The sequence below is a fragment of the Mustelus asterias genome, unplaced genomic scaffold (genome assembly GCF_964213995.1).
Source record: "Mustelus asterias unplaced genomic scaffold, sMusAst1.hap1.1 HAP1_SCAFFOLD_1476, whole genome shotgun sequence".
Classification (NCBI taxonomy): Eukaryota; Metazoa; Chordata; class Chondrichthyes; order Carcharhiniformes; family Triakidae; genus Mustelus; species Mustelus asterias.
Genome location: NW_027591421.1, coordinates 20526 through 33115, shown reverse-complemented (window position 1 = coordinate 33115; position 12590 = coordinate 20526). Strand labels below are relative to the sequence as shown.

The window sequence follows — 12590 nt, the reverse complement described above, 5'->3', positions numbered from 1 at the left end:
GATGGAATTAAGATACAAATTGGTCAATATCAAATGAAATGTTGGCACAGATTCAAGGTTCAAGATTCCTATTCCTCTTCCTCTGTCCCATGGATGAATTAACTCAACTCTAATCTACCACATCCTCAAACATAGAAGAATGTGCCTGCTAATATTTCAATCATGAGTCATACATTTTTGTTCCCTTTTGAGTTGCTGGCATTATTGGCAAATCTTGTATTTATTGCCCATCCACTGCACCGATGATTGAGGGCAGCTCACCATCCATCATGTTGGTGTTTGACTAGGGTCACTCAGAGAGAACAGACCAAACCACTCACCACCCTGTCTAGGAAATATATTGTCAATCCTTCACTGTAATTTCCAGAATTCATTGCCCTTGAGCTGGTGGTGGTGAGCTGCCTTCATGTGGTGTAGGTACACCCACAGTGCTGTTTGGGAGTTCCAGGATTTGGACCCAGAGACAGTGAAGGAACGGCTGATATATTTCCAAGTCAGGCTGGTGAGTGGTGGAACTTCAGGTGGCGACGTTCCCATGTGTCTGCTGCCCTTCTCCTTGTAGATGGCAGCAATCGTGGGTTAAAATGGTGCTGTGGAAGGAGGCTGGTGAGTTTCTGCAGTGCATCTTGCAGATGGTACACTCTGATGCGCCGGTTGTGGAGGGAGTGAATGTTTGTGGAAGGGGTGGCAATCAAACAGGGCTGCTTTGCTTTCAAAGTGTCCATCAGGTCACAGCAATCCACTGCTTACAAAAATAATGCTGCTCATATCTGGTTCCTTCACCAACCCACTCTTGAACCAAATCATTCTTTTAGCTTGGTGCTGTATCCAAAGTAACAGGATAAATAATTTAGAACATCAGACTGTGAATAAATCTCACTGCTACTCAAAAAATTACAAGGTTTGATTTCTTTCGCTCCTAGATGGAGAAGTAATAACGTTTCGAGGGAAGAACAGTTCTGCCCTGGACAGAGCCAGTTTAAAGGCTAAGGGCAACATGCTGCACATTTATCGACAGACTGTCATTGGAGGAAAATCAACTGGTAAATTTACTTTGTTTCCTCTTTCCTTCACTTCCCCATTTGAGTTTACACCTTATTCTCGTTCAAGTGGAATATCCCTAGGGCTAGGGGTTTGGATGGAGAGGAGTTTGTTAGGTGTGTCCAGGAGAGTTTCCTGACACAGTATGTGGATAAGCCTACTAGAGGAGAGGCTGTTCTTGATCTGGTGCTGGCTAATGAACCTGGACAGGTGGAGGATCTCTCGGTGGGTGAGCATCTTGGGGATAGCGATCATAATTCTATCTCCTTCACGATAGCATTGGAAAGAGATAGGGTCAGGCAGGCTAGGAAAGTGTTTCTCTGGAGTAAAGGGAAATACAGTGTCATCAGGGAGGAAATTAGACGGGTAAATTGGAAGGAGGCATTCTTGGGGAAAAGTGCCGAAGGAAAGTGGAGGATTTTCAAGGAATGTTTGTCTGGAGCTCTGCATGACAACGTTCCGATGAGACAGGGGGGTGTTGGTAGGGTACGGGAACCGTGGTGCACGAAGGTTGTGATGAACCTGGTAAATAAGAAAAGAGAGGCGTACAGAAGGTTCAGAGAGCTAGGAGGTGTTAAGGATTTAGAGGAGTATACGCGATGTAGGAAGGAGCTTAAGAAGGAAATTAGGAGAGCGAGAAGGGGTCATGAGAAGACCTTGGCGGGTAAGATTAAGGAGAATCCCAAGGCTTTCTACAAATATGTCAAGAGTAAAAGGATGAGATGTGAAGGCATAGGACCCTTAAAAGGTGAAGGGGGAAAAGTTTGTGCGGAACCGTTAGAAATGGCGGAGGTGCTTAATGAATACTTTACCTCGGTATTCACGGTGGAAAGGGATCTGGGTGGTTGTACTGCTGGATTGCGGAGGACAGAAAGGATCGAGCATGTGGACATAAAGAAAGAGGATGTGTTGGAACTATTGAATGGCATCAAGGTTGGTAAGTCGCCGGGACCGGATGGGATGTACCCCAGGTTACTGTGGGAGGCGAGGGAGGAGATTGCGGAGCCTTTGGCGATGATCTTTGCATCGTCGATGGAGACGGGAGAGGTTCCGGAGGATTGGAGGATTGCGGATGTGGTCCCTATATTCAAGAAAGGGAACAGGGACAGCCCGGGAAATTACCGACCGGTGAGTCTAACCTCAGTGGTTGGTAAGTTGATGGAGAGGATCCTGAGAGACAGGATTTATGATCATCTAGAGAAGTTTAGTATGATCAAAAGTAGTCAGCACGGCTTTGTCAGGGGCAGGTCGTGCCTTACGAGCCTGGTTGAGTTCTTTGAAAATGTGACCAAGCACATTGACGAAGGAAGAGCGGTGGATGTGGTCTATATGGACTTCAGCAAAGCGTTCGATAAGGTCCCCCATGCAAGACTTCTTGAGAAAGTGAGAGGGCATGGGATCCAAGGGGCTGTTGCCTTGTGGATCCAGAACTGGCTTGCCTGCAGAAGGCAGAGAGTGGCTGTGGAGGGGTCTTTCTCTGCATGGAGGTCAGTGACCAGTGGAGTGCCCCAGGGATCTGTTCTGGGACCCTTGCTGTTTGTCATTTTCATAAATGACCTGGATGAGGAAGTGGAGGGATGGGTTGGTAAGTTTGCTGACGACACCAAGGTAGGTGGTGTTGTGGATAGTTTGGAGGGATGTCAGAAGTTGCAGCGAGACATAGATAGAATGCAGGACTGGGCGGAGAAGTGGCAGATGGACTTCAACCCGGATAAGTGTGTGGTGATCCATTTTGGCAGATCCAATGGGATGGAGCAGCAGTATAAAATGAAGGGTACCATTCTTAGCAGTGTAGAGGATCAGAGGGACCTTGGGGTCCGGGTCCATAGGACTCTTAAATCGGCCTCGCAGGTGGAGGATGCGGTCAAGAAGGCGTATGGCGTACTAGCCTTCATTAATCGAGGGATTGAGTTTAGGAGTCGGGAGATAATGCTGCAGCTTTATAGGACCCTGGTTAGACCCCACTTGGAGTACTGCGCGCAGTTCTGGTCACCTCATTACAGGAAAGATGTTGAAGCCATTGAAAGGGTGCAGAGGAGATTTACAAGGATGTTGCCTGGATTGGGGGGCATGCCTTATGAGGATAGGTTGAGGGAGCTTGGTCTCTTCTCCCTGGAGAGACGAAGGATGAGAGGTGACCTGATAGAGGTTTACAAGATGTTGAGGGGTCTGGATAGGGTGGACTCTCAGAGGCTATTTCCAAGGGCTGAAATGGTTGCTACGAGAGGACACAGGTTTAAGGTGCTGGGGGGTAGGGACAGGGGGGATGTCAGGGGTAAGTTTTTCACTCAGAGGGTGGTGGGTGAGTGGAATCGGCTGACGTCGGTGGTGGTGGAGGCAAACTCGTTGGGGTCTTTTAAGAGACTTCTGGATGAGTACATGGGATTTAATGGGATTGAGGGCTATAGATAGGCCTAGAGGTGGGGATGTGATCGGCGCAACTTGTGGGCCGAAGGGCCTGTTTGTGCTGTGGCTTTCTATGTTCTATGTTAAGTGAGGTAAATTCAAGGTTATACAATTCGAGGTCAGGTCAAACGTGCTTTGGTCAGATGAAGATTTGGGAACAGTGTTTGATTGTCTATTGAGAGTGACCCTGAAAATGCAGTGTTTTAGTCCCATAAAATAGCCATGCCCTGTAATCATAGAATAGAATTATAGAATCCCTACAATGCAAAAGGAGGCCATTCGGCCCATCGAGCCTGCACCAACAACAATCCCACCCAGGCCCTATCCCCATAACCCTATGTGTTTACCTTGCTAATCCCTTGACACTTCGGGGCAATTTAGCATGGCCAATCCACCTGGCCTTTGGACTGTGGGATTAAACCAGAGCACCCAGAAGAAACCCACATAGACACAGGGAGATTGTGCAAACTCCACACAATCACCCAAGCCGGGAATTGAACCCTGGTCCCTAGCGCTGAGAGCCAGCAGTGCTAACCACTGTGCCACCATCCTGCAAGAGAAGCTCATGCTTTGGTGCAGAGAAGATCGACGAGGCTGAATCCGAGTTATCGAAGGATTGAGTTTCAAGAGCCAACTGGAGGAATTGGCGTTTGGAAGGAAGAGGCTGGATCTTAGAATTAGAGTTAGAGCACACGAGTTACTAAATAGCATGGATATAATTAATCGGAGCACAGCTTCCACACTTCCTGTACGCCAGAGTAAGCGGCACTGGCGAAAGGGAAGTTGATGGGCAAACATCGGGAGGAATTTCTATAGCTAGAGCGATGAACAGTTGGAATGGTCTTCGGGGTGGTGTAGTGAAAGGGGGAGAAAAAAAAAGTTAGACCCATTTAAGAGACACTCAGGTGAGCTGGCGGGAACAGAAGATGGGTCTTTTGTCTGTGTGGATGAGTTAATTACCAAACAGTCTTCCTAAACTAGGATCTTGTTATTCCATTGTGCTGCCAGAATTGGCTGCTCTCCAATCCCGGTTCATGAATGTCTACGAATCCCATTGGATTTCACAGCAATCCTTTTCTTGGAAGTTGGTCCTGATCTGCTCCGATTCTGCAGCCAGAGTTACAGGTATTTTGTGGACATGTCCCCAGTGGGTTTCACTCCAGTTTGAATAATGTTTAACATTCCCTCCAGGGACAGATTTTGCTTCTGCCGCTTTTATCGTCTACCAGAACATGGATTCCATCCTAAATGGAAGCATTTTCAACCACAGCTCCGATGGTGGAAACCCAAAGCCATTTCAGTTGATCTCAAACGTGGTTTCAGCCGTGATAAGTAACATGGATGGCCAGAGACTTAGCCCGGCAGTGAACATCACTCTCGCACACACTAAGGTTTGTAAAGACTGAAATAAGCAAAAGACTGTGGACGCTGGAAATCTGAAATAAAAACAGAAAATGCTGGATAAACTCAGCACGTCTGGCAGCATCTGTGGAGAGAGAAATAGTGTTAATGTTTTTGAGTTTGTGCAGTCTGTAAAAGGACCATATGGACTCAAAACTGTAACTCCGTTTCTCTCTCCACAGATGCTGCTGAGTTTTTAAAAATTCTTTCACGGGATGTGGGCTAGCACATCCCTAACTGCCCTTCAACTGAGTGTCTTTCAGAGAGGCATTTAAGAGTCAACCACATTGCTGTGGGACTGGAGTCAGATGTAGGTAAGGGCGAGGTAAGGTTGACAGATTTCCTTCCTAAAAGGCGTTAGTGAACCAGATGGGTTTTTACAGTCCACAATAGTCTCATGGTCATCATTAGCCTCTTAATTCTAGATTTTTATTTAATGAATTCAAATTGCACCGTCTTATCATGGTGGGATTCGAACCCAGGTCTCCAGAGCATTACCCTGGAGCTCTGGATTACTAATGTAATGGAAGAGTCATACAGACTCGAAATGTTAACTCTGCTTCTCTCTCCACAGATGCTGCCAGACCTGCTGAGTCTATCCAGCAGTTTCTGTTTTTAATTAATCTTTGTAATGAGTTCTGTCAGTTTGATGTACACTAAGCAACAGATTGAATTCCATCCCAGTCTCACAATGTTATTGGTGCAGTAAAACAGCAGTGCCAGGTATAAAGATCTGTTTACAGTTCACATTGGACTGGTAATTATGACTAGTTATCTGTAGTTCTTGCTCTCCACAGAAACCTATCGGCTTTGGGGAAATGTTCTGTGTGCACTGGATTTATGTAGCTGGGAAAGGTTACTGGTCTCCCAATGGGTGCAATAAGAGCGAACCCATCAGAAAACACACCCAGTGTCGATGTAATCATCTCTCCACCCTCGCTCTGTTGATGTCTCCTGTCATGCTTCCTGTTGACTTGCCGGTATAAATGTTTATTCATCAATGTTCTCCACAGTTAGTGAAGAATCCATGGTAAAAACACAGCACTGATAAGTAATGTGAGCCCTGAATGTTGTAGTGATTGTGAGGCTGGAAATTCCCACCCGAGGTCGATGGACCTTTTCGACGGTCCGTCAAATTTTCAGGTTATCGCCGAAATCTTGCTGCTGTTTATGCCGGCGGGACCGTTTATGGTTCTGCTGATGGCACACTCCCTGCTGTGGGTTTCCAGGCAGCGAGGGGTATGCTCAACGGGACCGTAAGATCCCACTACCAGCAAGGGGCACGCCACTTCCCACTACCATGAAACACGCTGCAGAGGGGAAGGAAAATCCTTCCTATGTTACAATGAAAGTTCCTAGATTGTAGGATTTAGACTCATTTGGAACAGGGCTCTTGTGACACATAGTGAGGGACTGCAAGGGTGAAACCAGAAGTATTGATCAAATGAAGTAATACACTAGAAATTTGACTCTTTAGTGCCTGGGTGTTTGTCACAGCAGGTGTCCAACATTTACTAAATGGTGTCCAGGCAGCAAGCACACAATTATCAGAACTATTTTGGTAATGGCCACACAATAGGCATCCCTGTTCACCCACATCAGAAGCCACCATTGTGTCATTAGCATGAGCTAGTAAGGGGCCTACAGGTTGCCTCTGCTCCCTCTTGAAACCTTGCTTTGTACCTGAGGTAGCCATCGCCAGTATTGATGCAGCCTTACTAACAGTGACTCCAGACTCACAGCAATGTAGTTCATTCTTAACTTCTCTCCAAAATGGCCTTAGTTCAAGGGCAATTAGGGATGGGCGACAAATGATGGCCTTTCCAAAGATGTCCATGTCCCAAGAACAAATAAAGAAAAGAAAACCCTTAAAAATCCTGACAAACTTCACTCAATCTCAGTTTCAAAATTTGCAATTGACTTCCCCAGTTTGAAGGCTTTATTGTGGGGACAGAGTTCCAGATTTATATGTTAAAGTGCTCCCTCACATTACTCATTAATGGCCTTGGTCTAATTTTTAGGTTATGCCACACCGCCTCCCCTCCCCCCCCCCCCCCCCCGCCCCACACCAACATCAGCATTGCCTCATTCACTGAACAGCGTTTTGGGATGTTCTGAAAGACCAATCTAACATGCAAATTCTTTCTTTTCCTTAGGTTCATGATGATGTTATCAACATAATATCAAACATTGGGTTGTGTGTATCACTGGTGTGTCTTGGGATCACCATTGTGACATTTGCCATCTTCCCCAGCTTACAAAATGTCATCCTAAATGTCATCCACTTGCATCTGTGTTTGAGTCTATTCCTGGCAGAGTTGCTCTTTATAGTTGGATTGACGAAAACCAGGAACCGGGTAAGCGACCCCTTCACTGGCAGCAATGCATAAGACTGTTTTTGTGTGTTTAAGAATGTGTGTATGGACGACAATGGATGTCTATGTATCCATGGACAGGTATGATTGTGTGCTTATTTGAGTGTAGACCATGTACGCAATCCCTATCTCTTGTGAAACCCTTAGTTCCTTCCTAGTCACGGTGTCTTCAGCTGTCGCACCTGCAAAATCCAAAACTCTCTGTCACCACCTTGCTTCTCCTTTAGGACACTTTTTAAAACTTATACCCTTTAACCAAGGTGTTGATAACTCATTCTAATGTTTACTGGTTTGGTTTGGTGTCAGTAGAATTTAGTCTTTTTTTACATTCATTCGTGGGACATGGGTGTCGCTGGCTTGGCCAACATTTATTGCTCATCCCTTGTTGCCCCTTGAAAAGATGGTGGTGAGCTGCCTTCATGAAACGCTGCAGTCCGCGTGCTGTGGGTTGACCCACAATGCCGTTCGGGAGGGAATTCCAGGATTTTGACCCAGCAATTGCAAAGGAATAGCCGATATATTTCCAAGTCAGGATGGTGAGTGGCTTGGAGGGGAACTTCTAGGTGGTGGTGTCCCACGTATCTGCTGCCCTTGTCCTCCCAGATGGAAGTGGTCGTGGGTTTGGAAGGTGCTGTCTAAGGTCTTTGGTGAATTGCTGCAGTGCATCTTGTAGATGGTACACACTGCTGCTACTGAGCAGTGGAAGGAGTGGATGTCTGATCAAATTCTTGTGAAATACCTTTTTGCTATGTGAGAGGCACTTTATAAATGCAAGCTTTTTTTATTGTTGTCTGTGACTCCAAGTGTCAACGTGCACCAACATATCTGTGATGGTGTTTGCCTGTGATGATGTGGATGTATATCTACCATCTGCCCATGTGCCTGTACATTTGTTTCCTGTCTATCTAGTTGTCTACCTGTCTGGCCATGAGTTAAATGTGTGTGTGTGTGCGTGTGTGTGTGTGTGCGTTTGCATCTACTGGTGTCAGTTTGCTTTTTAATGTATTCTTGTGACTCCCTCGAGCCATTGCAGTCCATGTGGTGTAGATACTCCAACAGATTTGCTAGCAATGGAATTCCAGGATTTTGACCCATCAACAGTAAAGAATTCATGATAAATTTCCAGGTCAGTGGTAGAATTACCATGCATGTGCTGTCCCTGTCCATCTCGGTTGTGGGTTTGGAAGCTGCTGTAGAAGGGGCGCAAGTGAGTTGCTGAATGTACCGTGTAGCTGACACACGCTGCTCCTACTGCATGCCGGTGATGAGGGGAGTGGATGCGCCACCAATCAAGCAGACTGCCGTCTCTTGTATCGACGTGTAAATGCCTCCATATCTTGGTTGAAATTCATTGGGAGGGATTTTCCAGCGCTTCTTGCTGGTGGGCTCTTCCAGTCCCGCCAAAGGTGTTCCTCGCAGCGGGTTCCCCTGCAGCAGGACGGGTGAGCTACACAAAACACCGTAGATATCGGTGAGACCAAAAGATCCCGACAGCAGCCAATAGTGGGCTGTACCATTAAACATGCAACCCATTGGCGGAACTTTCTCAAAAAATGACAAAGTGTCATTATGGGTGAGAAAATTGGTGTGATTCATGCCGATTTGGAGTCCCCAGGCTGTGGTTCACCAGAACTGTCTTGCAGCTGTGCACCGGTAATATGGGGGAGCTACATTGAAACGCTCCCTCTGCACTCACTGCCAGTCACGTCAGGAGAATGGCAGCACAGAGAGAGCTGCTCCGTGTTTTATGGAGGCAGACCTGACAAAGCTTATGGACACAATGGTGGAGAAGCAGGTTACCCTGTACCCCGAGTGGCTCGTAGACCCTGAAGCAGGGAAACGAATGCAGCCTGGGATGCAGTGGCTGCAGCAGTCAGAGCCAGTGGCCTGACACTGAGGACTGCCAAACAATGCCGCAAGAAAATGAATGACCTCATTCAAGCTGCAAGGGTGAGTGTCCATTTGTCACACCCTCGCATCAGACCTGTCGATCATACCTGGGGCGCCCACATCAATCCACTCCTTGACACCCTATGGTCTTCGGGTCCCTGACTACCCACCCCCCCCCCCAACCCAGCATCTTCCTGGAGAGTCCCTACACTGGGATCCCCACTTACCAACATCTGAAAGGACCTGGGAAGCCAGGAAACCAATTGGTGTGATGTTGAATCGGATCTTAGATTGACATAAGTTGGCCTTACCAGAGAGATGCAGGGGCAGGAAACCAACCTGGACCTTTGAAGAGAAGGTTTATTTATCTTAAATCAAATAGGTCTTTATACAGGGGAACTGAGGAGGGAAGTATACAGATGGTGGAAATAGATGCTTCTACAATGGTACTTGTGCCCACTGGCTCCATCCCAATGATGTACCCTTATACTGATGGCTATAAACTTCAACAAGGGCACAGCTATTAGTTTTAAGACTATGCCCAGGCAGAATTGCGAGGGCTCAGCGCTTCATGAAAATTCTCACGGCATTTCTTATTTCTTCAGGTGATGTGTGGGATTATAGCAGGATTTCTGCACTACTTCTTTCTGGCAGCGTTTTTTTGGATGTTTCTGGAGGCGGTACAGCTGTGCCACATGATCAGAAACATCAGGAATTTGAGAGCTCCCCATTTGGAGAAAATTCAGAAGTACATGTACTTTTGGGGCTATGGCGGTCCAGCTGTAATTGTAATCATTTCTGCTGCAGTGAATCCTGATGGCTATGGGTCGCACATCTTGTAAGTCATGTCTCATAGTTATCCATGCCTTTCAATTCACACTGGGACCTTCTAGTTCAACTCAAGTCACGCTCTAACCTGTGGATTGCAAATATCCTTCTCTTTTATGCAGACTCGTTTTGTCAATAATAATAACACAATTTATGTTCCTCTGACTTAACCGTTCTTTTTCAAAACCCCTTCCTTCCTCTCCTCTCCTCTTTCTCCGAGCCACCATTCCTCACCTTCTATCTCTCCACTCCCCTTCCAGCCTCTCCTCTCTCTTTCTCTCATCTCCACTTTTTCCAATTCTCTCCTTTTACTTAATGTGTTAATACAAGTTGCTAACAGTCTTGCCTCTGAGTGATGAGATTTTGGGTTTCACTCTGGGGTTTCAACATCAAAGTGCAGTCCGTCTTTCCGATGCAGTACTGAGGGAGTTCTGCACAATTAGAGGCACCATCTTTCAGATGAGATGTTCGAATGAAGCCCCAATTGGAATTGGATGATGGTCAGATCATCTGTTTTTTTATATTGATCGAGGGATAAATCTTGACCAGTAGACCAGGCAGAATTCCTCTGCTGTCCTTCAAGCAGTGCCGGGGGATTGTTTGTTGGGATTCCAACTGGGGACTCTTGATCAACGTTTCATCTGAAAGGCGACGCTCAAGCAGTTGATAAACCCAAGTCTCAAACAGCCCACAGATAACCAGAAAAATTGTGTTCACAATGCACTCTAGTGAGGTCTCGAGGACTGTGTCCCTGCTTTTCCACTGCCTTCTGCGCTATCTGAGTTTCTGTGAGATCACCACACAGGGAAAAGTATTCAGGACCTGCAACAATGCCAATGGATGCCTTTGTTGGGGGACAAATATCTCTTAAATGTCAGTCTGTTACCTGCAAACATAAAGATCATATCATCATAAAATCACGACAGTGCAGAAGGAGGCCATTTGGCCCATTGAGCCTGCACTGGCAACAATCCCACCCAGCCCCTATCCCCATAACCCCACATATTTACCCTGCTAATTCCCCTGACACTAAGAGGCAATTTAGCGTAACCAATCAACCTAACCCGCACATCTTCGGACTGTGGGAGGAAACCGGAGCACCCGGAGGAAACCCACGCAGACATGGGGAAAACGTGCAAACTCCACACAGTCACCCGAGGCCGGAATCGAAGTCGGGTTCCTGGCGCTGTGAGGCAGCAGTGCTAACCACTGTGCCACCCTTATCCCTCTTCCAATCAATGCACAGGTTCCAAATATATTTTTACATGATAAAGATCACATACTTTGACAGTTTTATTCTCCCCCTCCCTCACTGATTTATTTTTGTCTCTTAATTTCCAGCTGCTGGCTCTCCACAGACAATGGACTTGTGTGGAGTTTCTTGGGGCCTGTGTGTCTGATCATTGCGGTAATTTTTGTGATATCTATATCAACATTCTTATGTTTGATTTATAACTACACCTATTAATTATGTTTGAAATGTGCAGTAAACGTTTGGTCTGTTTATTATTCTAACTTCATTCCTTTGCACAGTAATTAAGTTGCCCCTCACCTGCATGCTATAGTCTCCCACTAATCGCATTTCTTACAAAGCATCTCTTCCCTTTCTTGGGACAGAAACAGTTAAATATTCAGCCAGTGGTATCGAGAATTAGAATATGCATGAGCTGTTAGCAGACTCCCTCTACTTATACATGTGAGTCTGGTAGCCTCAGTGGATAAAATCCACATTGCAATTTTCAATACACTACATTATCTTTTGTAGTTTCTCTCTCTCTCTCTCTCTCACACACAGCCTCTCTCCTCCATACCCTCTCTCCCCTGTACCCCCTCTGCCACAGCCTGGAGACAATACACATCTTTTTAGCCTGTCTTGATGCTCTCTCCACTCCCATTGTTTTGTTTCTTAAAGACTGGATTAGTTGTAAGTATTCGCATTCCAACCATTATTCATGTAAATTGAGTCTGTGTCTTATAAGTTCTGTTTGTGAACAGAATTCCCACTCACCTGAAGAAGGGGCTCAGAGCCTCGAAAGCTTGTGTGGCTTTTGCTACCAAATAAACCTGTTGGACTTTAACCTGGTGTTGTTAAACTTCTTACAGCCTCTCTCGCCACCCTCTTCTCTGCAACCCTACTGCTTCATTCCAATGCTACTCCCCTCATAGCCTCATTCTCCTATAGCCTCTCCTTCCCACTCTCCATCATCTCTCTCTCTCTCCAAAACCAGTTGCTTCTGAGGAGAAAGAGAAAACATTAGAAAGAAAGGAGTTTGAAATTCCAGTACATCTGGCTATGAGCAGCATTGGCAAATCACACACATTTAAGAGTTAAAAAATCCTAGGTCCAGGTATATTCCATCATCAATGATCAGTCTGTATGTCATCAAATCTTCCGACAGATCAACACAGTTGTGTTCTTCGCAATACTTTACATATTGAAACAAGAAATAGCCAAGCGTGACACTAGGGTGTCTAAACTTCAGGACACAAGGTGAGTGTCAATGTGTCTGGGGTTTTACAGAAATAGTTTCATGTTTACAGAAATGGCAGCACGGTGCACAGTGGTTATCACAGCACCAGGGACCCAGGTTCGATTCCAGCCTTGGGTCACTGTCTGTGTGGAGTTTGCATGTTCTCCTTGTGTCTGTG

The 12590-nt window shown here is 46.2% G+C and overlaps 1 protein-coding gene across 1 annotated transcript in view; it reads left to right on the top strand.

The window, feature by feature from the left end:
• The window catches only part of LOC144488338 (adhesion G protein-coupled receptor E3-like), a gene marked incomplete at its 5' end in the record, with an annotated part of 80490 nt that overhangs the window by 55970 nt on the left and 11930 nt on the right, over positions 1 to 12590 (top strand). Inside the window, 7 exons of the mRNA XM_078206389.1 lie at positions 924 to 1043; positions 4639 to 4838; positions 5646 to 5828; positions 7005 to 7205; positions 9719 to 9951; positions 11283 to 11349; positions 12341 to 12432. Coding sequence (XP_078062515.1) covers positions 924 to 1043; positions 4639 to 4838; positions 5646 to 5828; positions 7005 to 7205; positions 9719 to 9951; positions 11283 to 11349; positions 12341 to 12432 — 1096 coding nt within the window. The remainder of the gene's footprint in view (positions 1 to 923; positions 1044 to 4638; positions 4839 to 5645; positions 5829 to 7004; positions 7206 to 9718; positions 9952 to 11282; positions 11350 to 12340; positions 12433 to 12590) is intronic.